The sequence below is a fragment of the Carassius carassius genome, chromosome 19 (assembly GCF_963082965.1).
Source record: "Carassius carassius chromosome 19, fCarCar2.1, whole genome shotgun sequence".
Classification (NCBI taxonomy): Eukaryota; Metazoa; Chordata; class Actinopteri; order Cypriniformes; family Cyprinidae; genus Carassius; species Carassius carassius.
Window position 1 is genome coordinate 30,551,633 of NC_081773.1, and position 24,712 is coordinate 30,576,344.

The window sequence follows — 24,712 nt, forward strand, 5'->3', positions numbered from 1 at the left end:
CATTCTAAAAGCTAAATTTATTCTAAAGTGTACTTTAAATTAAACAAATATATAATGGTTTAATATTATTCATTTTTAAAAACTCAAAAAATACTGATAAAAAATCTAAAGACTGCATAGTAACCTTGCTGTGAAAGTTTGATTCATTTTCTCCTGCACCATAGGCCTGAGAAACACAAGCACACAAAATAAAAACCGAGAAGGGAAATACTGACATAAATCAGCCATGCAGTATATTTTTATTTGTTCATTTACTGATACCGATATTTACCGATATTTCTACCTGTAATTGATTTTTATTATAAGAGACTCGCTCAAGGATGTCATACTGTATGCTAGTAAAGTTTAGGCCTGTAGTAAATCAGTTACAGGTGGAAAAATGTGAATATAGGTATCAATAAATAAATTAAAATATACTACATGGCTGATTTATGTCAGTCACCAATTAATTGACTACAATCAAACATGCATTATTAGTATGAAAAATGCATTAAATTGCACTATATCTATTTTCAAATATTACAGTTGTGTAGTTTTAAGTAAATATTTAATTTAAAAAAAGTGTTAATTCAAAGTTTGTGCACATAATTGCTATTATCAAATTGCATTGTGTTTTGGAGGTTTTAAAACACAAGGACCCAACTATGATGAACGTGAAATAATTTCATGCCACTTTAGCACTCACTCTCTCTCTGTCTCTCTGTCTCTCTGTCTCTCTCCCTCTCTCGCGGGCGCGCGCTTGTGTAACGTCGCTCGTTCGCTGTCCCGGGAATCACGGTGCTGAACCTGTCGCATCAGCCGCTCCGAGCCACGGTCCAGCGGAACCTGAACTCGGATTACACGTCCCCGATGAACTGTCCCGAGGAATCGCGCGCAGAATAGTAACATTTGCTCACGGCGCGAGCGAAGACATGCGGCGTCCGCGCGAAGAAGAGACGCGGAAGGCATCGCTTTAACCTTTAACACCTGAACGCGGACCTGAATGAATTCACGCCACTGAGGGATGCGTTAACACATGTGGCATGCGACTTACTTCGCAGGAGGACAACTAGATCCCAAACCTAATGGAATTAATCGATCTTATGGCTTCTGACACCTGCTTACTTGCTTACTTTTTTTTAAAAACTTAATTCTGAATGCAATATAGACGTGCATTTAAATATTTCATAAAAGCATCTTTGTTTCTCCATTTAAATTGCAAAAGATTTTAAGTAACCGTTCTTTTTATAGCGCTTTGTATAAAACTGATTGTGTCAAAGCAGCTTTACAGTGTGGACAGGAAAATAGTTTGTCAGTAATGCAAGAAGAGGACAGCCATGTTTCCAGATAAAGTCAATTCATTGATGATTTCGTGATGTCACCGTTCAGTTCAGCTCTCTTCCAATAGTGTCTGTGCAAATCAGTCAAAGCTAAATTCAAGCTAAATTCCAAAAGTGCAATGAACTTAAAGCAGATCGCGACTTTAATTCATCACTTAAGTTGCAATTGTAGAGGGTTGCAATGGCTTTCACGCATTCGCTCTTCACAGCCTAAAAACTAGCAGGAAGTCCATCAACGTGCGCTAACTGATCCAGGACAGTGTCGATTCTCCCTGTTCTCGGATGAAGCATGCTGAAGAGCCGCTGTTGCGTTCTCTTTGGTGACCTCAAGGTGTTTCTGCTTGGGCCACAGGCTCCTACAAACCCCATGAGCGGACAAACGGCCAGAATCAGCCCGTTTGCCTCGGATAACAACACCGCGTTACGAGCCCACCGGCTCCGGCACTGGAGTATCCCGTCCACGGAGGACGCTGAGACGGCTGCGGACGGGTGCGCGTGGACGGGTGCCGCGGCGGAAGAGCTCCCCAAGGACCGCAGGGATGACAGATTCTCCTTCATCAGCTATGCAGAAGGAACCCCGGTGTGCAGGATATGCTTCCAGGGACCGGAACAGGTAGAAACCATCCTTACAGTTCAATAAAGTAAAGAAATGCAGTCCAGTCTTAAGTCTCTGGGGTATATTTGTAGAAATAGCCAACAATAGCCTACATTGTATGGGTCAAAATGATAGTTTTTTCTTTTATGCCAAAAATTATTATGATATTAAGTAAAGATCGTGTTCCTTTAATAATATAATATTATAAATGCTCTACTATAAATGTATAAAAAACTTGATTTTTGATTTGTAATGTGCATCGCTAAGAACTTCATTTGAACAACTTTAAAGGCGATTTTTTTGCACCCTCGGATTCCTGATTTTAAAATAGTTGTCAATGGAAAGCTTATTTATTCAACTTTCAGATGATGCATAAATCTTAATAAAAAACTAACAAACAAACAAAAAACTGACCCTTATGACTGGTTTTGGTTTTGTGGTCCAGAGTCACAAATGATGTCATAAACCATATTTTGTATGTAATATATGTTGTCATAACGTTCACCTTGGAGATTGAAAATGTTTCTTTTTTGAGACCCAGGAGCCCAAATTCAGACCCAGAACAATAAAACCCACAGAAGAGGTGGGAGTTCAAAGGAGGAATCTTTATATTACCAAACTGCAGGGAGAGGAAGAGTAGATATAAGTCATGATCTGCAAGATTAACCACAATCTGATGTGATCCGACCACCTCAGAGAAAACCAGTGTTGAGCTGCTGCAAGAGCTTTAGAAGCACAGCAGCTGTGGTCAAAGAGTTCTCGTGTGTTCTGATTGGTGGATGATGATGATGAGTGGATAAAGACTAGAGCAATCAAATAGTGAGAGAGTGATCTGCTCACCTGGTTATGTTCGTGGATGTTTCGACATGGAAAGCAGTTAGGAATGGAAATATTGATATTTTATTTGTTAACAACATACTTTTCGTACCTTAAAATCAGTAAATGTTATGAAATTAGAGAACTAAGCCAATAGAAGCGCTGGCGGTGTCAGTTGATTTGGATGGGAACTTCAGATTGTGAATCATTTGAATCGGTTCGGAAGTTCGTAGTGGGATCGCGAATCATTTGAGTCAGTTTGGGAGTTCGTAGCGGGATCGCGAATCATTTGAGTCAGTTTGGGAGTTCGTAGCAGGATCGCGAATCATTTCAGTCAGTTGGGGAGTTCGTAGCGGGATCGCGAATCATTTGAGTCAGTTGGGGAGTTCGTAGCGGGATCGCGAATCATTTGAGTCAGTTGGGGGATCGCGAATCATTTGAATCAGTTCGGGAGTTCAAAGTGGGTTCGCGAATCATTTGAGTCAGTTCGGGAGTTCGGAGCGGGATCGAGAATCACTTGAGTCAGTTTGGGAGTTCGGAGCGGGATGGCGAATCATTTGAGTCAGTTCGGGAGTTCGTGGCGGGTTCGCGAATCATTTGAGTCAGTTCGGGGATCGCGAATCATTTGAGTCTGTTCGGGAGTTCGTAGCGGGATAGCGAATCATTTGAGTCAGTTCGGGAGTTCAAAGTGGGTTTGGGAATCATTTCGGGAGTTCGTAGTGGGATCGCGAATCATTTGAGTCAGTTGGGGGCAGTGGCGGAGCTAGACTTTTAAAACAGGGGTGGCAAAGGGGTGGCAAGGTATTATTTTGGGGGGTCAATATACAAAGTGTTCAATTACACTAAAAATAAATTATTTTCCACAAAATGTATACAGATTAAATTAAAGTTGTTTATTTTCCAAAATGTAAACAATTATATATGTATTAAGTATACAGCAAAAATAGAACAATTTGCTTGTTATTATTTACCATGAGTACACCGTTACTAATAATACAAATACTAAATTAATACATTACGACAAAATCTGAGTATATTGAGGTCTAGCCTATTTGACAACACAAGGAAAATTGCTTAAAGACGTCTAGACATGTTATGTTAAGCGCTAATAAAGTGTATGTCTACACAAAGTTACTTCAGTACTTCAGTACATCTCTACAGTCACATCTACTATCAGGGATGCAAACACATGTATGGTCAAAAAAGAGAGAGGTTATTGAAGCCCTCGCCCCGTGGCAAATATCCAGATACTTACATAATTTTGATGAATTTAATCCTTTGTAAGTTATCATTTTGCATTGTAAGAGAACAGTTAACACCTTTAAATATTACATAAATGTATTATGTATTTTTATTAAACTTAGTGAGTGAGTGTATAAATGAGCAGCAAAAAAGAATTCTTGAAAAAATCTGCACAGTAACTTTATAAAATCTAAACATGTTAATAAAAACAAATTACTATTAGTATATAGTATATTTATATACCCTACACTACACATAAATAATATACAATTAAATTATGCTTATTTTAAATGTATTGTGTAGGCTAGGTATAAAAAATATAGGCTTTTAATAATCTTTCAGTGCGCAAAACCATGATAATATGAAACGCTTCAAAACAGAGCGCATAAAGCGCGTATGCGCATCGCGGGTGCAGAATGATGTGCTCAAAGCAAAATGGGGTCACAGTGTGCTGCGCTGCATAAGTGCGCATTTAGAAGTTCACGGCACAAAATTAAGAAATGTCGAGCGCACAAAGCTGCGTGTCAGCTTAACCAATGAATGAATGAGTGTAGCAGCAGCTGCACGCTTGTGGGTAAGGATGCATTCACGTCCGCTCGGAGATTTGAGAAATGTTCGTAAAAATGAACAGTGTAATGTTTTCAGCGGGGTGGCAACAGGGGTGGCAAGGACTTCGTCTGGGGTGGCAATTGCCACCCCAACTAGCCCTCTGGCTCCGCCACTGGTTGGGGGATCGTAAATCATTTGAGTCAGTTCGGGAGTTCGGAGCTGGTTCGCGGATATAATCATAGCTGTATATGGATAGGCATTTTTAACTAATTTAGTAGCTAGTTCTAATTACGTTTTCCACGCGTGTTTAGGTGTGATATGTGAACTCTTTTGTTTTAATGATGTGCCTTTTAACAGTATCAAGTATAAAAAAAAACTAAACAAATCGTGCCTAAAAAGTGCACGCATCTAGTCTAATGTAAAGTTACATGATGAAGTCATACTGGTGCGCGTGGCGCGTGTGGATTATGAGTGCGTTCGTTCACTGCATTATTTATGAATGCATGTAAATGATCACAAAATTCAAGATATGGAGGTTAGAAAATGTATATATTTATATCATTTTATGTAGTTAATCAATATCACACGAAGAGTGCCATTTCAGTTTTTCTCCAAAAATCAGCATGATTAAAATGTGATATTAAGTTACTACAAACAATAATTTAATTACAAATACAAAATGTTGCAGAATAATGTAATATATAATGTAATGTAATATACTGTTTTTCGATTCTTTGGTATTCTTTATAGGACTAATGAACCGGAAGTCTCGCACATTCACAGAGAAATAGTTCACTTCTGTGTTGCAAAATTAAGTGGATATAACCATGAATATAAAATAAATAAGCAATACTTTTGGGTTTTTGTTACAAGTTTCCATTTTTACAAAAAATGTGAACTTCGAAAAAACATGTTTTCTTTTTATAAGGTTTGTGTTGCTTTTACACAAATAGTCTCCTATTAAAGTATTTCTGCATCAATTTATTTATGATATGATTTTTTTTCTTGTTCAGTTTAATATGATACTTTCTTTGTAAATATTTGACAAATGTACTAACAATTTCAGAGTGAACATTTTTAAATGAATCCTAAAGTAAATCCTACACCAGTTTTTTCTTCTTCTCAGTATGTAGTGTGTGTGTGGTCAGCATAACCTAAAGAAACTTTAATGTTTTTATTTAGGTACAACTTAAATTACACAGACAAACAAAAAGAAAAGAAAAGAAAAGAAAAGAAAGGCCTTACTGTCTTAATTCATAACAGACCAAAACATAAACTTGAAAAAAAAAGGTGTCAGCTCAGTTATAGCGGGCACTAGAGAACAATACAAAACAGCCCAACAGTTATTAGAACTGTAAACACACACACACACACACACACACACACATCTATATTAATTACCAACAACTACTAATTAAAGTCCATTTACACCTGCATTCTTTGCCTGGGCCCAGTTAATTAAATATTCATGAGATAGAGCCAATGACCACTCCCCCAAGCACAATGCACAGATGTGCAGACAGCGCTTCAGATGAAACTTGTCAGTTTTTATGGTGTAGTCTAGTTGTATCACATAAGGTAAAAAAGTAAGAGTGCAATTTACATAATTTGTTTTTCAAGATTTAAAACGTTCAAGACAAGGATGCTCTCAGCAAGTAAAATGATCAAACTTTAATGCCAGTGAAAGGATTCTCATACTTTTGACCAATGAATTTCAATAGCATGTCTTAATGATTTCTTATGTTAATTTTGCATTAAATAATTTATTTTTTCCAGTTTAATTGCTATTACTTGCCCGGTTGTCATTTTATAGAGACTGCACTTCCAAAGATAACATTTTATCCATGCATAACTGGTCTCCAGAAATGTTTATGACTTTTAAAGATTTTATTCATTTCCATGAGTCCTGTTTGAATTAACCTTATGATTTTAAGGTCACGGCCCTGCAAATGGGTATGGAGTATTTACTTTTCTTAATGCGCCTTGTTTTAGTAGGAAAACTGTAGCTCAGAGCAGGCCTCATAAATTATTCATGATGATATGCAAATTGCTTCCACTTCAAAGACCTCTGCACGTCTTCACCCAAAGGGAAGGAGATTCACCAGAACTTACAACAGAACGACATTTAATTCACTGATACATTTGAGCTCGTGCCAAGTCAAAGTAAATGAAATACCGGCGTGTGTTGAGTGTTATAGCACACAAACCTTGCTAAATAACTCCCATGTTACCTGAGATGATCCTCACCTGCACTGAAAGAAGGAAACCTGAGGCGAGTCGACAGAGAGGGATTGACTTTCCTCCTCAGAGGGTGAAGAGCAAACACCTTTAAACACTAGTTACAGAGGACACCGCTGATAGTTGTCATGCTACTATAAGATACACTGTAAAAAAAAGTTTTTTCAAAAAATTTTTTTAACTTGGTATTTATTTGCGCTTAATTGTGAAATGTACTAGCAATTTGAGTGTAGAGTTTCAAAGTAAATCCACCACTTTTATTAATGAAGAGGATAGATTTTATATTTCATAATATTTTTGACATAAAACAATTTTCACTCACACATTGCTTTTAAATGTAAAAAAATAATTAAATACATTTTCTTTTAAGAAATAGTACTTTCTTGGTAAACAAACAATTATTTCTTTTATTTACAATTTGAAAAATAATTTCATAGTGTACACTGAAAAAAAGACTTAATGCAGAAAGTTTTCACTCAGAAATTGCTAATAATTGTCACAAATATTGACAAAGAAATACATGTAACACAATAAATTAAATACATTTTAAAGCATTGTATTTTCTTGCAAAACGTACTCCAGTAAATTTTATTTACAACTTCAAAAAAAAATCATTTTTTAAAGTGTACCTTTGTGTTTTTTAATTGCTTAAAATTAATTAATTGTGTTGCTTTAAAAAGCAATTAAATAACTGAATTGCTTACTAAAGCTCAAAATAAGCTTTCTAATGTCTTATTTCCACTGTAATGGGGCACGTTGTCACAGAAAAGTTTATTTTAAGTATTTCACAAAAGGTTAAAGCGTGTTAAATGAACTGCATCTCTTCTTCCTTGACAATAACAGCAGAAATGCTCAGCATATGTGTTTATTGCATTTAAGAATCAGAGAAAGCTCCTCCGAGGTGCTTAGTGTTTTTATTAACCGCTCCATAATGACAACATTTTTAATTCAGATTTAAACAAACCCATTGTGCTCATGCAATTATAAGATTGCTGCCCCAAAGCGAGCAGCGTGATGTCTTTGAGAAGCTCTGCTGTATGTGTAAAGAGAGCAGACGAACCCGAGGGAATGATTTCAGATGATTGTTTCAGTTAGACAGTGATCAGATCTTCTCTCTTGTTCTTTCTGTGCGCAGAAACAAGCAGAACTGATGTCTTACAGATACTACATGATGGAAAGACATGTCTAGATGAAGGGCAGAGCTTTGATTTTCTGTCTTTTGTTGCTGTCTGACTGATTAATCTGCTGATTCAGCAGGCTGTAGTTCAATGGTGCTATAAAAACATCCTGTTTAAATGTGTAAGACTGAGTAATAGCACTCTTGAAGTATCAGGTCATATTGCATTAACCAGACAATCTTTGTCTTCCCAAATGCATCTCGACTAGATCTGGAAAGCACAAGAAATGACTTTGGGTTCAATGCAAGTTCAGCTCTAAAGCATTGACAGTTTGCTTCAAAAGCTTTAAACAACATACTGTGGGTGTTCAATTTGAAATAGACTAGAATTAGTACCTTGTCTGTGTAAACCTTTACCTTAAACCTCAATGTCACGATCACAATGTGAATGAGTTTGTTTCTTCATCAGATTTGGAGAAATGTAGCATTGCATCAGTGTCTCATCAATGGATGCTCTGCAGTGAATGAGTGCCGTCAGAATGAGAGTCCAAACAGCTGATAAAAAACATCACAATTATCCACACCACTCCAGTCCATAAGTTAATGTCTTGTGAAGCCAAAAGCCAAGAAGCAAATCGATCATTAATACGTTTTTAACTTTTGAATCAGGAGAGAAATCTGCACAGATCAAAAAACATGTGGATGGATTTTGATGTGAGAGTCAACAGGAGATGACTTTTTCACTGGAGGATGCGTTATTACAGATTATAGACTCTTATTTTAGCTAGAAGCAATGATTTACATTTAAATCGTCTTAATGATGGATTTGTGTCTTACAGATACACAGGTTTTCACTTCTCCAGATGTTAACTGATGGACTGGAGTTAACTGATGGACTCAATTTGTTTTTAAGTAAAAGAATCTTGATTTAAGAATGTGCAGATATTTGTACTTGAAAACAAGACAAAAACACTGAAGAAAAAAACATTTTTTGCAGTGTAAAGCCAGTAATGTGTACAATATGCATGAGGATCGAGACTGTTTACATTCAGCAAACCAGTGAGGTCTATAAAACCTGTGGAGAGCGATCCCCTAGCATTCTTATTTTGTAGTTTTTTTGGCTGGCATATGATCCCTCAGAAGTGTGCAAACTGCTGATGCCTTTTTTAATGTAGTTTCATCATCTTTCAGCACCTCACCAGAAGTTCATGCATCTAGAAAGTAGCCTCACTTTAGTTTGGAAAAAACAATGCAGACACAGTATGTCAAAATAAATACAGGTTTTTACTAAATAATTAATGTACAAAATTATAAATCACAAGCTTTTCATTTCTGCTTTTTAAAACCCTCTGGAAAACTGTCTTTGTGCATTACTGTAACGGTGAGTTTTTTTTTAAATTTTTTATATGAGAACTTGTGTTTAACCCAGAAAAGAACTTTCATCTAGTGAAGTGATCAAGTAGTGAAGCTTCTCAGCTTTGTAGAGCTGCAGAGACACAGATGCAGACGAGAGAGAATCCATCTGCTGTTGAGATCCCTGTAGTATTATGTGCCTCACACACACTTTTACCCCAGAGAACTTCAGCTTGAGCAGCTGTACTGCCATTTTAGCAGACGAAGAGATTTATGAGGAAGCCAGGGAAGAGTTTAGCTGTGTTTGAGAAGCAGAGAAACATGTTAGAGTGTTCTTCCGTCATTTACAACAACAAACAAGTGTTATGGTACATGTCAAATTGTAGAAACAGTTAGATACAGTCATAGTCCACAATTAAAGGAAAAGTTCATCTAAAAATTTAAGTCTGCTGTAAGTGTAGTAAACTAACCCCTGGTCATTTAAGATTAGTATCATGTCTGTGTAAACCTTTACCTTAAACCTCAATGTCATGATCACAATGTGAATGAATTTGTTTCTTCATCAGAATTGGAGAAATGTAGCATTGCATCAGTGTCTCAGCAACGGATGCTCTAATGGGTGCCGTCAGAATGAGAGTCCAAACAACTGATAAAAACATCACAATAATCCACACCGCTCCAGTCTATCAGTTAACATCTGGAGAAGACAAAAGAAACAAATCCATCATTAAAACATTAAACATTAAAACCAGTGTTTCCGACTATATCTTGAGTCCATTATCCATAACGCTTCCTCCAGTGAAAAGGTCATCTGGTTTGAATCAGGAGAGAAATCTGCACAAGTAAAGCACCATTTACAAACTCAAAACAGTCCAAAACAGCTCTTAACAAATATGTGGGTGGATTTTGATGTGAGAGACAACAAGAGATTTACTTTTTTACTGGTAAAAAAGCGTTGTTATGGATTATGAACTCTTAGCTATTCTGGAAGCAATGGTTTAAAGTTAAACTGTCTTAATAATGGATTTGTTTCTTAAATACAAACATGCATCTTTTGTCTTCTCCAGATGATAACTGATGGACTGGAGTGCTGTGGATTATTGTGATGTTTTCATCAGCGGCTTGGACTCTCATTCTGATGGCACCCATTCACTGCAGAGCATCCATTGATGCAATGCTACATTTCTCCAAATCTGATAATAAAATAAATATTTTATTTTAGTCCACTGTTCAGTCGGTTGATGAAATAAAGAGCTTCAGAAGCAACATGAAGACAAACGGCCAGCACAGCTCTTCTCGATGCCTTTATGGCTGCACCGGATAAGGATGCATTATTTTGCATGCTGTAATCCTGTGGAGGCCTGGCTCTGTGCATTCACAATAACACAGGTCTACACTCCACTTCTCTGCCACATTACATTCACATCACACTGAATGGAGGCCCAAATACTCAATGTCCCTCCAGCGAGCCAATGATGGAAAATGCTATTTCAGAACGGCTTAAGGCTGCGCTTATGTGCCGCCTTTTGTTGTTCGGTACATTCGTGCATCATTAAGAGTCAAAGGCAGCCCCTTCCCTGGCATATATTTTGTTATTTACGACAGATTCAATTAATTTTGCCTCTTTAGAGCAGCGGGAATGTTGCTGAAAAGTGGAAGTGGTTTGTAAACCAGAAAGCAGGGCTTTCAAAAGGCCTTAGATGGCATGTAATAAGTATAAATGTGTAGGACACACACATATTTAAACACAGTATTATTAGTTCAGGTTCCTTTGTTGTTGTTACTTAGAGTTTTCTTATTATTTCTTGTAAACCAGGATTGAATCTAGACGACAACCTAGATGACAAACTAGATTTGTACAATTTTGTTTTTGCATGTGGAAAATTAGTTGTTTATCAGTTTGTTTAGCTAAAATCAAGCAGGACATGAAATCTCATCTAATCCTGAGGTTTTAATTCACATGGAACCAAATAAGGAATCATTCTGACACATTTAGTAAAATGACCTACTTACCATTAATCTGGAAAGTAGGTCTGATATGGATATCTCCGTATGGATTACTGCACTCGGCACTTTCTGTGAACAGAGTACTAATGATCAGTGCAAGAATGAGCTTAACCTTCAAATGTTCATCATCAACATCAAGAGGTCAAACCGCAGTAAATACTGTTTATATATATATATATATATTAAACGTATCTAATAGTTCTCTAAAAAATCTAAAATGATAAAATAACTTATATTTTTTGCCTTTCTGTTTCATAAAACATAATAGGACACCAGACTGTGGAAAATCTAGAGCAGTTCAAATGCAACTTTCCTGCTTACATTTAAATGTTTTTTGTTGATTTAACAGTTGTTTTAATGATAATTCTTAACTTGCCTTTAAATAGACATAGAAATGCAGTTCTCAAACACACTAAACCGTGTCACATTTCTGACAGGAGCGCTGTTTTTAACCACACCAGCTATTTCATTGAAAGAGTGTCAGTCAGTGACACAGTTTCTCTCTTTCCTTGAAGTCTAGCTGAGAGTCCGCCTCGAGTCTCCCTCCACCTGACTCCGTCTCAGATGTTTATTTATTTCGGAGTCATACTTATTCATAATTCAGAGTGGCACATGACTGGCACAGATTTACAGGGGAGTTACAATCTGACTAAGGTACTTTGGGTTTTGCAGACCCGCGCCGCACATTAACCGTGACACGCTTTTTCACACCCTTCAAGCTAAATGGCTGTTTCTCACAGGAATGCATTGCAGCCGCCAACCGTTCTGACATGACGTGCCATTTTTATTCTTATTTGATCATGCTTTCAGCTGCTCCCGGATCTGTTTAACACATCTGACTGTGTTTACATACATTTTGTAGATTTATATAAAGTCAAAAGCTGCATAACTCAAATGAAACATAAAAAATGACAATTTTAAAGCTCCTTTGCAGCTCTCTAGTAAATACAAACCTTCTTTAATAAAAGAAATATTACCAATCTAAGTTGGATTGTATGTACAGTATGTATATATATATATATATATATATATATACATACACACACACATACATTAAGTACTCGCATACAGTACACTCATGGGAAGCAATCTAGTATACTATACAATATATAAAATTGCATACATGAGTACTATATGAATGTAATTTATAACCAACTTTAATTAGTTCTATTTCTTTAGTTTAAGTTGAGTTGAACTTATTATAAATTTATAAGTTGCATATATATGCATTGAACATCATAAGGGGCCATTTTTGAATGCTCTGCGACAACTTTATGTTCAACCATTCTTTAATGAAATAAATATTACCAATTAAACTAATGATTATATTACTAATCATACACACACCCACACACACATACATACATATACATATATATACAGTATATATATATATATATATATATATATATATATATATATATATATATATTAATTTTGGCTGCGTGATTGCTTATATTTTGACAAAATGTAAACTATTGAATTGCACAGCTCTATAAAGTTGGATATACAGTACATCACATTTTCTCTCATTATGCTGTGTTATCACCAAATCTTGGATTCAATCTTTTTGTCAACTTGTGTTCTTTCAATTTGTATATATTTTTTTTAACTGATAAGCTTATTTGTGGATCATTTTGGCCCTTTTCACTCTGAAACTGAGCTGAATTCATTTGATATATCATAATTAGAAATGAATAAGCAATTTGTAGTTGGCTTGACATAGTCTTAGTTCAATGTGATAAGAATATCTAGAATTTTCGGAAAAAAGGAAATGTCTGGAGTACAACACGAGGGACAGAATAGCCATCACTGTCCAAAAGAGAGTGACGCCACTTCATTAACAACGAATTCAGATCGCTTCTGTTCACATTACATGCATTTACTGAACGTTTGCTTGTCACTACCTTGAACAGGAGTGAAATGAACGGCATTGAACTCTTTATCCGCAGCGTGGCTCTCGGTGGAGTAAGTGAAACAGATTGTCACAGTTGTAATGGCCGTCTGGTTCATGCCCTGAGAACACGGAGGTGGATTAGGCTGCAGGTTTGGACGTGCTCCCCGTCTCCTCCTGTGCCGCTCTCCTCCCATTGGCTGGTCCTGCTCTCCTCATATTGTCCGGCCAACTCGCTCCCACTAAGTCCATCTGCAGACAGGCCTGTGTCTGTACCAACACTCCCGTTCTATTTCCTCTCGACGCTGTGACGGAGGTAGCGCTCCTCTTGGCTGAAGGAGCATCGGGGTCGTGCTTATGTAATACTCACGTTAAGTTGAGCTCGAGGCGGCTTTTACTGAGAGCTCCACTCAAGAAGCACGAATGAGATTTCTTGACTCTTTTGATTGTTTGTCCCAGACAGCAGTAAGATTGATGGAGAATCTGAGGTCTTCTCAGGTGTTTCTCCTCGTCATTGCTCCAGAGATCTTGACAATGTCTCAAACTGTGTTCAGATTTGGCAAGACACCAAAGTCTGCCATCAAAAGTCAGCGATCGCAAATATTTCTCATACTGTAAAGATCAAATAATCTGAGCTGCTATCCATTACATGCTATTTTTCCCAACTTTGTGGGTAATGATGTTAATGACACAGACGTCATCCCTGTTGAAAAATCCAGCTACTTGCTCATTCGTCTATTCGTATTTTCACTCATTTTATGAGAAGTTTCTGAGATAAAGTTAATATATTTTTTTTAACTGAGTCTGAGAACTCCATTAAGTCTCTAAAAGAACAACCAATGAGCAATAAAAATGTTCCTCTAGGAGACACAGAGGAAAGAATAATCACAAATGAGATCTCATTTGTTTCTTCTTGACATGCAAAGAGATTAATGGAGACTAAAATGAGCCTCTAGTTATCTCAGTACTGTCTCAAACAGTGCTCAGATTTGTCTGGAATCAGAAGTCAGAGATCTCAATATGATTTCAAATATTTCTCATCGAAGTGAAAGTGCAAGCTTTTCTCATTAGATTTAAAGCGGTGCTGTTTGTTAAAAAGTTGCTCTTTTACAGCTCAGGAGACACAATGGAGTTTTTTTATTCAAGTAGCAACTTTTTCTCAGATGTTTCTCTGAAAATTCAGTGAAATACAAATATTTGTCAGCTTGTGTCGATTTGCGTGTCTCCTTATTAAGTTTTAAAGTCGAGCACTCCATTATGTATCCTGAGCTTTAACACACAGAGCATTAATGCATCAGTTTAACCTCAGCTGACCTGATCTGTGTGTTCGGGTTTTGACACGAGAAACAGTTTTGAAACGTTTCACTCGCACTGGGTTTATACACTGGAGAGATATTAGAGTGCACGTTGTGTGTGTGAGTGTTGATGTCTCTCAGCATGACGCTAGCGTTAGTGCTCGAGTGTTTGCTCAAAGGTGAGCGCTCACACTGCGCTGCACCTGGTCCTGTGTCTGCTCCTCCTCAGCTACGCCTCACAGACACGTCTACATCCGTCCACATTACAGTAACACTGTCATCTACACACACAACACAGGTCACGAGTAACACACACTAGAGGCTCTGGTCCAAAACACAGAGAGCTGCCTACTGACAATAAAACAGATTTAACCAGTTTTGCAGGGATGGTGTTGCTTAACTAACGCCTCTTATAAGCATACATACATGCAGACTGCATACATAAATATTGAGCAGAACGCTCCATTTCTAATGAGATTGAATGGTAGTAAATTATTATTATTATTATTATTATTAATAATCAAAATGAATATAATAGACAAGAAACACTTCCTTTTTTAACTATTAATTCCCATTATCCTAAAATGAAGCAGATAGATAAAATTAATTAATAAAATGTTTAATGATAATACACAAATATACAAGTATTTGAATAGCAATAACATTAACATTTAAATCAGGGTAAGGACAAAAGAAAATAATAAAAAACCAGAATAATTAATAATAATTAAAATGAATTAAAAAAAGAAAAGCACATAGAAATATTTATAAAAATTATATACTTCTAATAATTTAGTGCTTCAGCATTTGATGCCAGGATTTAGTTTTTTTAAATTTGACTTTTTATTATTATTATCATCTTCGTTATTAAAAACAGTTGTGCTTTTTCATATTTTTGTGTAAACTGCATTCTTTCAGGATGCTTTGAATAGAAGGGAAAAAACAAAGAGCTCCTGAAGATCCAGTTTAATGTATATACTGCACTTAAACAAGCCACTCTGAATCAATGTTTTACTTTACTTCTGTTTTCTTTTTAAAATTCATACACTGTCCATGAGGAAGATCAATTATTTGTTCTGAAATTGTCAATTCACACATTATGCCCGAGCTGTCAACTGGAGCTTCTAAAAACCAAGATAAACATTCAATAAGTGCTTGGTATTGGAACAGTGTAGAGAATAAAAGCTTTTAAAAAATACATTTACAGCAAACAAAAGAAAAAACCCTGTAAAGTCTACAGTGTCATATTTGATGCATGAATTTCGAAGGCCTCTAAATGATCAACATGATCAAAACTGTGCTGAGAAATCTACTCCATGCCTTCATGCTTTACTTCTTAGCAAGTAAAAGGCCTTTCAGTATCATCGAAAATCATCTTCAGCTTATACTTAACATGCTTTTTGTAAAATCTTTACTGATTTTCAAAACTAATTTTGATATTGTTAGTAATGTATAGTAATAGTTAAAGATGAATGCTTACTAGACTGAAGCAACATAAGTTTACTTGATACATTTGTTGGAAAAATCATGTTCATATATGAGTATCAAATACAATCTTGCTTTTAAAGAACGTTTATTTGTTCATCATTGTATTGCATTGCATTGTTTTTATCATCAAGCATTTAAATATCATCTTAATAAGACATGTTATTGGAGATATAGAGTGACAACAAATATTTACATGCATTTTAAGTAGTCTGTTGTAAAGCTCTTATGTTTTTCACTACAAACATAAGGATTTCATCACTTTTTGGTCATATAAGTATCAGCATCTGCACCAAATTTCTACTCTTCAAATATATGTGTGTGTGTGTGTGTGTGTGTGTGTGTTTAGGGTGAGCTGCTGAGCCCGTGTCGCTGCAATGGCTCTGTCCGCAGCACTCATCAACCGTGTCTCATCAAGTGGATCAGTGAAAGAGGCTCGTGGACCTGTGAACTCTGTTACTACAAGTACCAGGTGATCGCCATCAGCACCAAGAACCCGCTGCAGGTACAACCCCTCGAAACCATGCCAGCAGGCTACATTAGGAATTTAATTATGGATTGGGATTCTTCATTATTCTATTAAGAATTATTTTACTTTTGAGGAAGATCGCTTTAATGTGTGCTAAGCACAAACTATCATTCAGAACTCTTAATGTGCTTGAAAAAATCTCTTATGGTCACCAGGCCTACATTTATTTGATCAAAATACAATAAAAACAGTTATAATGTGGAATATTATTACAGTTCGGAAAAAGTTATTTTATATTTGAATGCAGTTATTTCTGTGATGCACAGCTGTATATTCAGCATCATTCCTCCAGTCTTCAGTGTCACATGATCTTCAGAAATCATTCTAGTATGATGATTTGCTGCTCAACAAACATGTCTGATTATTATCAATGTTAAAAAAAAGTGCAATAGTCGAGATCAATAGTGTATGTGATAGTGGTTGTATTATATTTTTTAACTGAAGTGCCATTTATAAGGAATATTACAAGCAATAAAACTCCAAATGTGTATCTGTATCTACACCATCACTGGGGTTTAGGGATTCAGGAATCATGTTGTTGACCAATACAAACCTAACTAACTGTGCAGCTGATTCTTTTAGATAATCAAAAAAAGAAGAAAAAAAAAATCGTTCATAGCCATCTTCTGTTTTCAAATCATACAACATTTGAATAATTTAAATGTAGCATTTAAAAAAAGAATTTTTGAATCATTTAAATGTAGCTTTTAAAAACGGAAGTGTATGTCTTGACTTTTAATCTTAAATAGTAGAACAGAGAAATGTAGTTCAGTAGCACTGAAATCCCCTGCTCTCTCCGTCTCTTTTGTGTTTTAATGAAGTGGCAAGCGATCTCGCTCACCGTCATAGAGAAGGTTCAGATCGCGGCGGCGATCTTGGGTTCGCTCTTCCTCATCGCCAGCATCTCGTGGCTGGTGTGGTCGTCTCTCAGCCCTTCGGCCAAGTGGCAACGCCAAGACCTGCTCTTCCAGATCTGTTATGGGATGTACGGCTTCATGGATGTCGTCTGTATCGGTATGTACAGTTTGCTTGGGGTCAAAGGTCAAGTTAGGTTCATCATACGTTCAGTCAGAATGAGTCTTTTATGCAGTTTTTGATTAGGACTTGTTTTACTGGAAAAGAAATCTCATGTTCTGAAAGTCACAGAATGTTTTCTAAGTACAATTAATACATGCAAGTCTCTACAGAAAATGTCTTCAGAGAAGTCCACAGAAAGTATGAAATCCTTGACATACTGTGTCTGTAATGAATTGCATTTAATCGCAAAAACCCAACATACCTCTCATGATCTTCTGTTATTCACAATGCACACCAGTGACCATGAGTCCAACACAGCAGAGTTCAAATCTAAAGAAAAGAAAAAAAAAAACACTTAAAGCAACACATTTAAAAATCATATTATGCATGAATATTTAATACCAACTTCCATTGCAATGATTGACTCACGTCAGGGATATTATTATTCACTAAAACTAAAACCATTAAATTTAATTTTGGTACTTAAAACCAGATGAAAATAAATTAAAATTGAAAAAAGAACTAACAAACTAAGAAACTAAACTAAACTGAGATTAATAAATAAAAATGAACAAAGCATATATAGACATATTAAAAAAAGAAAAGAAAATTGCTAATTGTAAAAGTAAATAATACAATTTTATTCAACATATTAGCAAAAACTGTAATTTATCAATGATACTAAAATAACACTGACTCTCAATAAATGACTATAAAACATTACTGAAAAATAGAAATAGCTCTCCTCACAGATTTTGTGAAATGCTGACTCACTCATGTAGTCACACAAACACACACGAGTGTAAACAGGAAGAGAGGGACAAAACTAAAGAATCTCTTGATAAATGATTCAGTTTGTTTGTCTTTGTGCCAACGGCAAATAAAACATGTGACACAGCAAGACGTGTCGCATTCAGTCTCAGTCAATAAAGCAGAATACGGGATCTAAAGCAGTAGTTCACTTAGAAAAACTAATGGACTGTACACTTAAAAAAAAAAGATTACTGGAATGTTTTACAAGAAAATACTCCAGTCCATCAATTAACATCTTGTGAAGCCAAAAGCGTTTTTTGTACGAAACAAATCCAACATTCAGATCTTTTATTTATTTGTTACTTTAAACTATTAAACCATCTAGCCAAAATGTGAGTCCATAATAACACTTCCTCCAGTGAAAAAGTGGTCTGGTCTGAATCAGGAGAGAAATCTGCACAGATCCAGCACTGTTTACAAGCAAGAACAGTCCACAACATCTCTTAACAAATACGTGGCTGGATTTTCAATGTGAGAGACAACAGGAGATGTATTTTTTCACTAAAGGAAGCATTATTATGGACTCATATTTTAGCCAGAAGTGATGGTTTAAATTTAAAACGTCTTAACTATGGACTTGTTTCTTACAAACACACAGCTTTTGTCTTCTCAAGACGATGGACTGGAATACTGTGGATTATTGTGATTATTGTGATGGGTGCTGACGGCACCCATTCACTGCAGAGCATCCATTGATGAGCAGGCAACATAAACTTTCAGCAAATTGTCATTTTCCAGTGACTAACTCCTTTACATATCCAAGTACAATGCAAAATATTATAGTTAGAGTTGGAGTTGAGAAACCAAAGCTGAGCCTGAATCACAATGACATACGTCCCAGAAAGGCAAAGAAAAGAGAGAACAAAGGCAGAAACTGGAGGAGAAAGTTAGTAAAGAGGCCAGGAGGAGTCATCAACCTTCTGCACTGAACACGTGAGGACACAAACATCTCAGAGCGCAGTCAGCTAACGCTGGACAAACACACAGAGAGAAAGAGCTTCAGGTAATGAGAAACCAGGCAGACACAGCTATCTACTTCCATTAATATTACCTCCAGATTAAACTTAGATGGAAACAGGCATAAATCATAGAAAACTCCAGGAGTTTTGATTAGTGTTTCTTCAAACAGAACCACAGATGAGATACCCAGAGCTCATCAACACATAGGCATGGATCCAGAGATTTATGAGTCGTTAGTATGAAATAATAAATGCGCTGTGTTCATTCTGCCATCCTACACTTATTAACACTGCATTATATACGGAGCACAGTATGCACACAGTACTCACATCACATACTACATCAGCTGTTATTTTAACACCTCTTTCTTGAAATAAGTGTGTGTGTGGTCATGTAACAAAGTTGTAGCAAACTGCTACATGAAATGTATTTGTCCATATCGCATACCATTATATAAATATATGGAAATATGCTAATATTTAATTCTAAACACAACCTTCAAGAATCATTCAGCTTTCTGAATCACTGAGCATAAACTAAAAGAATGCAACAGACTTGGAAAATTACTGTAGACTTAGTAGATACAAATCTTTGGCCTTATGCATCACTAACAGAACTAGTATATAGGACTGTATTTGGATTGGTTTTTACAGCACTCTGAGTTTGCAAAGTGCTATGGTGGGTTTTTCCAGTTAATTAACACTGAGAACAGACAATGATGCAATGATGTGCGTTTTCAGCCATCTAAAGTCTGACTTTCTTAAAGTAGTCACTTCACCTGATTTCATTTTTTATTTTTAGCTTCCTGAGGTTCAATTATAATGTTAGTAAAGGTGATTAATCTTAGAATTGCAACATAAACTAAGAATTGCAAAATAAATCACAATTGCGACATAAAAACATAGAATTGCAAAATAACTCAGAATTGTGACATAAAAACTCAGAATTGCAAAATAACTCAGAATTTTGAGATATAAAATAGAATTGTGAGATATAATTCAGAATTGCGACAAAAACTCAGAATTGCGAAATAAACCAGAAATGCCTGATGCAAACTCAGAATTGAGATATAAAAACTCAGAATTGCGAGATATAAACTCAGAATAGCGACAAAAACTCAGAATTGCAAAACAATTTAGAATAGCTAGAAATAAACTCAGTATTGTGACATAAAAACTCAAAATTGTAAAATAACTCAGAATTTTGAGATATAAACTAGAAATGTGAGATATGAACTCAGAATTGCGACATAAAATCTCAGAATTGCGACAAACTCAGAATTGCAAAACAATTTAGAATAGCGAGAAATAAACTCAGTATTGTGACATAAAAACTCAAAATTGTAAAATAACTCAGAATTTTGAGATATAAACTAGAAATGTGAGATATGAACTCAGAATTGCGACATAAAATCTCAGAATTGCGACAAACTCAGAATTGCAAAACAATTTAGAATAGCGGGAAATAAACTCAGTATTGTGACATAAAAACTCAAAATTGAAAAATAACTCAGAATTTTGAGATATAAACTAGAAATGTGAGATATGAACTCAGAATTGCGACATAAAATCTCAGAATTGCGACAAACTCAGAATTGCAAAACAATTTAGAATAGCGAGAAATAAACTCAGTATTGTGACATAAAAACTCAAAATTGAAAAATAACTCAGAATTTTGAGATATAAACTAGAAATGCGAGATATGAACTCAGAATTGCGACATAAAATCTCAGAATTGCGACAAACTCAGAATTGCAAAACAATTTAGAATAGCGAGAAATAAACTCAGTATTGTGACATAAAAACTCAAAATTGAAAAATAACTCAGAATTTTGATATATAAACTAGAAATGTGAGATATGAACTCAGAATTGCGACATAAAATCTCAGAATTGCGACAAACTCAGAATTGCAAAACAATTTAGAATAGCGAGAAATAAACTCAGTATTGTGACATAAAAACTCAAAATTGAAAAATAACTCAGAATTTTGAGATATAAACTAGAAATGTGAGATATGAACTCAGAATTGCGACATAAAATCTCAGAATTGCGACAAACTCAGAATTGCAAAACAATTTAGAATAGCGAGAAATAAACTCAGTATTGTGACATAAAAACTCAAAATTGAAAAATAACTCAGAATTTTGAGATATAAACTAGAAATGCGAGATATGAACTCAGAATTGCGACATAAAATCTCAGAATTGCGACAAACTCAGAATTGCAAAACAATTTAGAATAGCGAGAAATAAACTCAGTATTGTGACATAAAAACTCAAAATTGAAAAATAACTCAGAATTTTGATATATAAACTAGAAATGTGAGATATGAACTCAGAATTGCGACATAAAATCTCAGAATTGCGACAAACTCAGAATTGCAAAACAATTTAGAATAGCGAGAAATAAACTCAGAACTGCAATATAAAACTCAGAATTCCGAGATATAAACGCAGAATTGCGACAAAAACTCAGAATTGCAAAATAACCCAGAAATGTGAGATACAAACTCAGAATTGAAATATGAAAACTCAGAATTGCGAGATATAATTTCAGAATTGTAACAAAAACTCAGAATTGCAACATAAAAACTCAGAATTGCGAAATAATTCAGAATTGCGAGATATAAACTCAGAACTGCAATATAAAACTCAGAATTCCGAGATATAAACTCAGAATTGCGACAAAAACTCAGAATTGCAAAATAACCCAGAAATGTGAGATACAAACTCAGAATTGAAATATGAAAACTCAGAATTGCGAGATATAATTTCAGAATTGTAACAAAAACTCAGAATTGCAACATAAAAACTCAGAATTGCGAAATAATTCAGAATTGCGAGATATAAACTCAGAACTGCAATATAAAACTCAGAATTCCGAGATATAAACTCAGAATTGCGACAAAAACTCAGAATTGCAAAATAACCCAGAAATGTGAGATACAAACTCAGAATTGAAATATGAAAACTCAGAATTGCGAGATATAATTTCAGAATTGTAACAAAAACTCAGAATTGCAACATAAAAACTCAGAATTGCGAAATAATTCAGAATTGCGAGATATAAACTCAGAATTGCGACAAAAACTCAGAATTGCGAGATATAAACTCAGAATTGCGACAAAAACTCAGAATGGCGAAATAGTTAAGAATTTCGAGATATAAACTAGAATTGTGAAATAACTCAGAATTGCACAATATTCAATTCAAGTTTATTCGTAGCTTATAGCGCTTTTGACAATACAAATCATTTCAAAGCAGCTTTACAGAAAATTTTAAGTTTCTACATTATATTTAGGAGTTCGTTATTAGTGGTGACTATGACAGAAATGTACAGTAAAAATCATGCAGTTAGTTACAAATTGCATTTGATCCAACAGACGGTGTACCCCATTAACTGCAATGATTATATGTTGCGAGTTAACTTAAAGCAAAATTTGGTAGCTTTGTATGTTGTTCCAGATAAATGTTTCAAATAAAAATCTTGGAGATATAAGATATAATTGTAAGATAAACTCAGAACTGCTAGATATAAAATAGAATTGCGAGGTATAAATGTAGAATTGCATTGCGTAGAATTGTTCTGACTGACTGAGCCATGTTCGAAGGTGTTGTAAATTACTCTAAAAACATTTGTGTGTTGCTCGGTCAAACACTTTGTTTCAAACACAACTATTTCCAAGGAACTACATTGTTTGGTGGAAGAATACTGTTTTTACTTTATTTGCTCTATTTTATTTTGTTAATTAATGTACGTATGGAATAATCGTTTCATGAAAGCAATAACCCCCGTGAAGCCGTGGTTTACAGTGGATTTATAACAGCTAAGGGGGTTTTAGGCACTATGCTTCACACCGTAAAAGCGCCCCTTAGCTGTTATAAATTCACTGTAAACCACAGCTTCTTGGGCTTATTGCTTTAATGCAAGATATACTGTAAGATAAGATTTAAAAAGTCACAAACAGCATTTGTGTTTTGTGGCAGAAACAAGCTTCCATATAACTTAAGTATTATCGGAATTATTGCAGAAACTTACAATAACCCAGATTCATCTTTTTTTCTCCGCAGCTCTGATTGTCCACGAGGGCCCGTCTGTTTTCCGTATATTCCACCGCTGGCAGGCCGTCAATCAGCAGTGGAAAGTTTTAAACTACGACAAGAAGCGAGACAGCGAGGAGCAGAAGAATAATGAGGAATGGACTCATTCGCTGATCCACCAGAGGGATCCGTCAGGAGCGGATGTCTCTCCTTCACCGTCTTCACTCATGGCTGCTGCTGGGACGCCGGCTATTGACATGACCGACGGCACGACAAACACAAACACCACAGCTACAGCGCAGGACTCCAACCAGACTGATGCGCTCACAGACGGACCAGCTTTACTGGACCAGCACTGTCCCTATAATCTCCTGCATTTACTGAGTCATCTACGGCCGCACGAACCACGAAACCCAGCCAGCAACATCAGCACAAACACCACTAAACCTAGAGAAGTGGTTATGAGAGTCACCACCGTCTGACTGGAGCCTTACAATGGGACTCTTTTCAGCACAGAGAAACAATGAGCACAGCGTTGGAACTGTTGGATTATTTATGACTTTCACTGATACTAATAACAAACAATATGGGGTTTTAATTGCATATTCTGAGATCTAAAGAGCAGGTTGGACAGCTCATGAATTTAAAGGGACAGTTCACCCAAAAATGGACATTCTGTCATTCTTTGATGTTCCGAACATGTATGATGTCATTTGACTTCCTGTGGAACACAAAAGGAGAATTTATGAAGAATCTTAAAGCGTACAACAACAACTGATTGTGATCAAGGTCAAGCTCCAAAAAGCATCATGAAAATGAATTGAATTTGTGTTCTACTGTGAAAATAACATTTTTAGGATCATTGAGGACACATTTTGGTTTCACTGATATGCCATTATACTTTATTTTCTATTTTCTATTTACATTTTAGTTAAGAGTTTTGTTGTAACATTATCAGTTTTTGTGTGTTTTTAGTAGTTTGTTTAATAAAAAAAAAAAATTGTAGTTATTTTAGTACTTCAATATACAAAAAAAAAAAAAAATTCACAAAGTGAGATAAGATATTCTGTATTTTTGTTTTGTCATTTTTATTATTTTAAATAATATATAAATGTTTTAATATTTCAGCACTTAAAGTTGAACTAAATAAAACTTTAAAATGTTGCCTTGGCAACTAACTGAAATAAAATATATTTTAAACATTTTATTCTAGTTTATTCCATGTTTATTATTATTTTATATATTTACAAGTATAAGTTTATAAGTAACTAAAATGTTTTTGTTCGTAAGTTTTAAATACACATAATAACCTGAGGGGAGGGCTATTATAGTTAACTAAAAATAAAATTAAAACATTTTCGTAACATGAAATATAATAAATGCTAACTGAGATAAAATATATATATATATTTCAGCGTTGCCAAGTGAACATTTCTCACCTT

At 35.3% G+C, this 24,712-nt stretch overlaps 1 protein-coding gene across 1 annotated transcript; it reads left to right on the forward strand.

Moving 5' to 3' along the window:
• The first annotated feature begins 915 nt into the window (after positions 1-915).
• On the forward strand, positions 916-24,219 carry LOC132095541 (E3 ubiquitin-protein ligase MARCHF4-like). The gene is made up of 4 exons (XM_059500642.1): positions 916-1,932; positions 16,260-16,415; positions 17,261-17,453; positions 23,301-24,219. The coding sequence occupies exons 1-4, from the start codon at positions 1,609-1,611 to the stop codon at positions 23,750-23,752; spliced, it is 1,125 nt and encodes a 374-aa protein (XP_059356625.1). The 5' UTR covers positions 916-1,608; the 3' UTR covers positions 23,753-24,219.
• Positions 24,220-24,712: the final 493 nt, after the last annotated feature.

What these genes read in the sequence shown, in the direction of transcription:
- LOC132095541 (XM_059500642.1), top strand. Translation starts at nt 1,609, where the DNA reads ATGCTGAAGAGCCGCTGTTGCGTTCTCTTTGGTGACCTCAAGGTGTTT. An exon ending in GCTTCCAGGGACCGGAACAG is followed by an intron (nt 1,933 to 16,259) that starts GTAGAAACCATC and finishes GTGTGTGTTTAG; the next exon opens with GGTGAGCTGCTGAGCCCGTG. An exon ending in GCACCAAGAACCCGCTGCAG is followed by an intron (nt 16,416 to 17,260) that starts GTACAACCCCTC and finishes GTTTTAATGAAG; the next exon opens with TGGCAAGCGATCTCGCTCAC.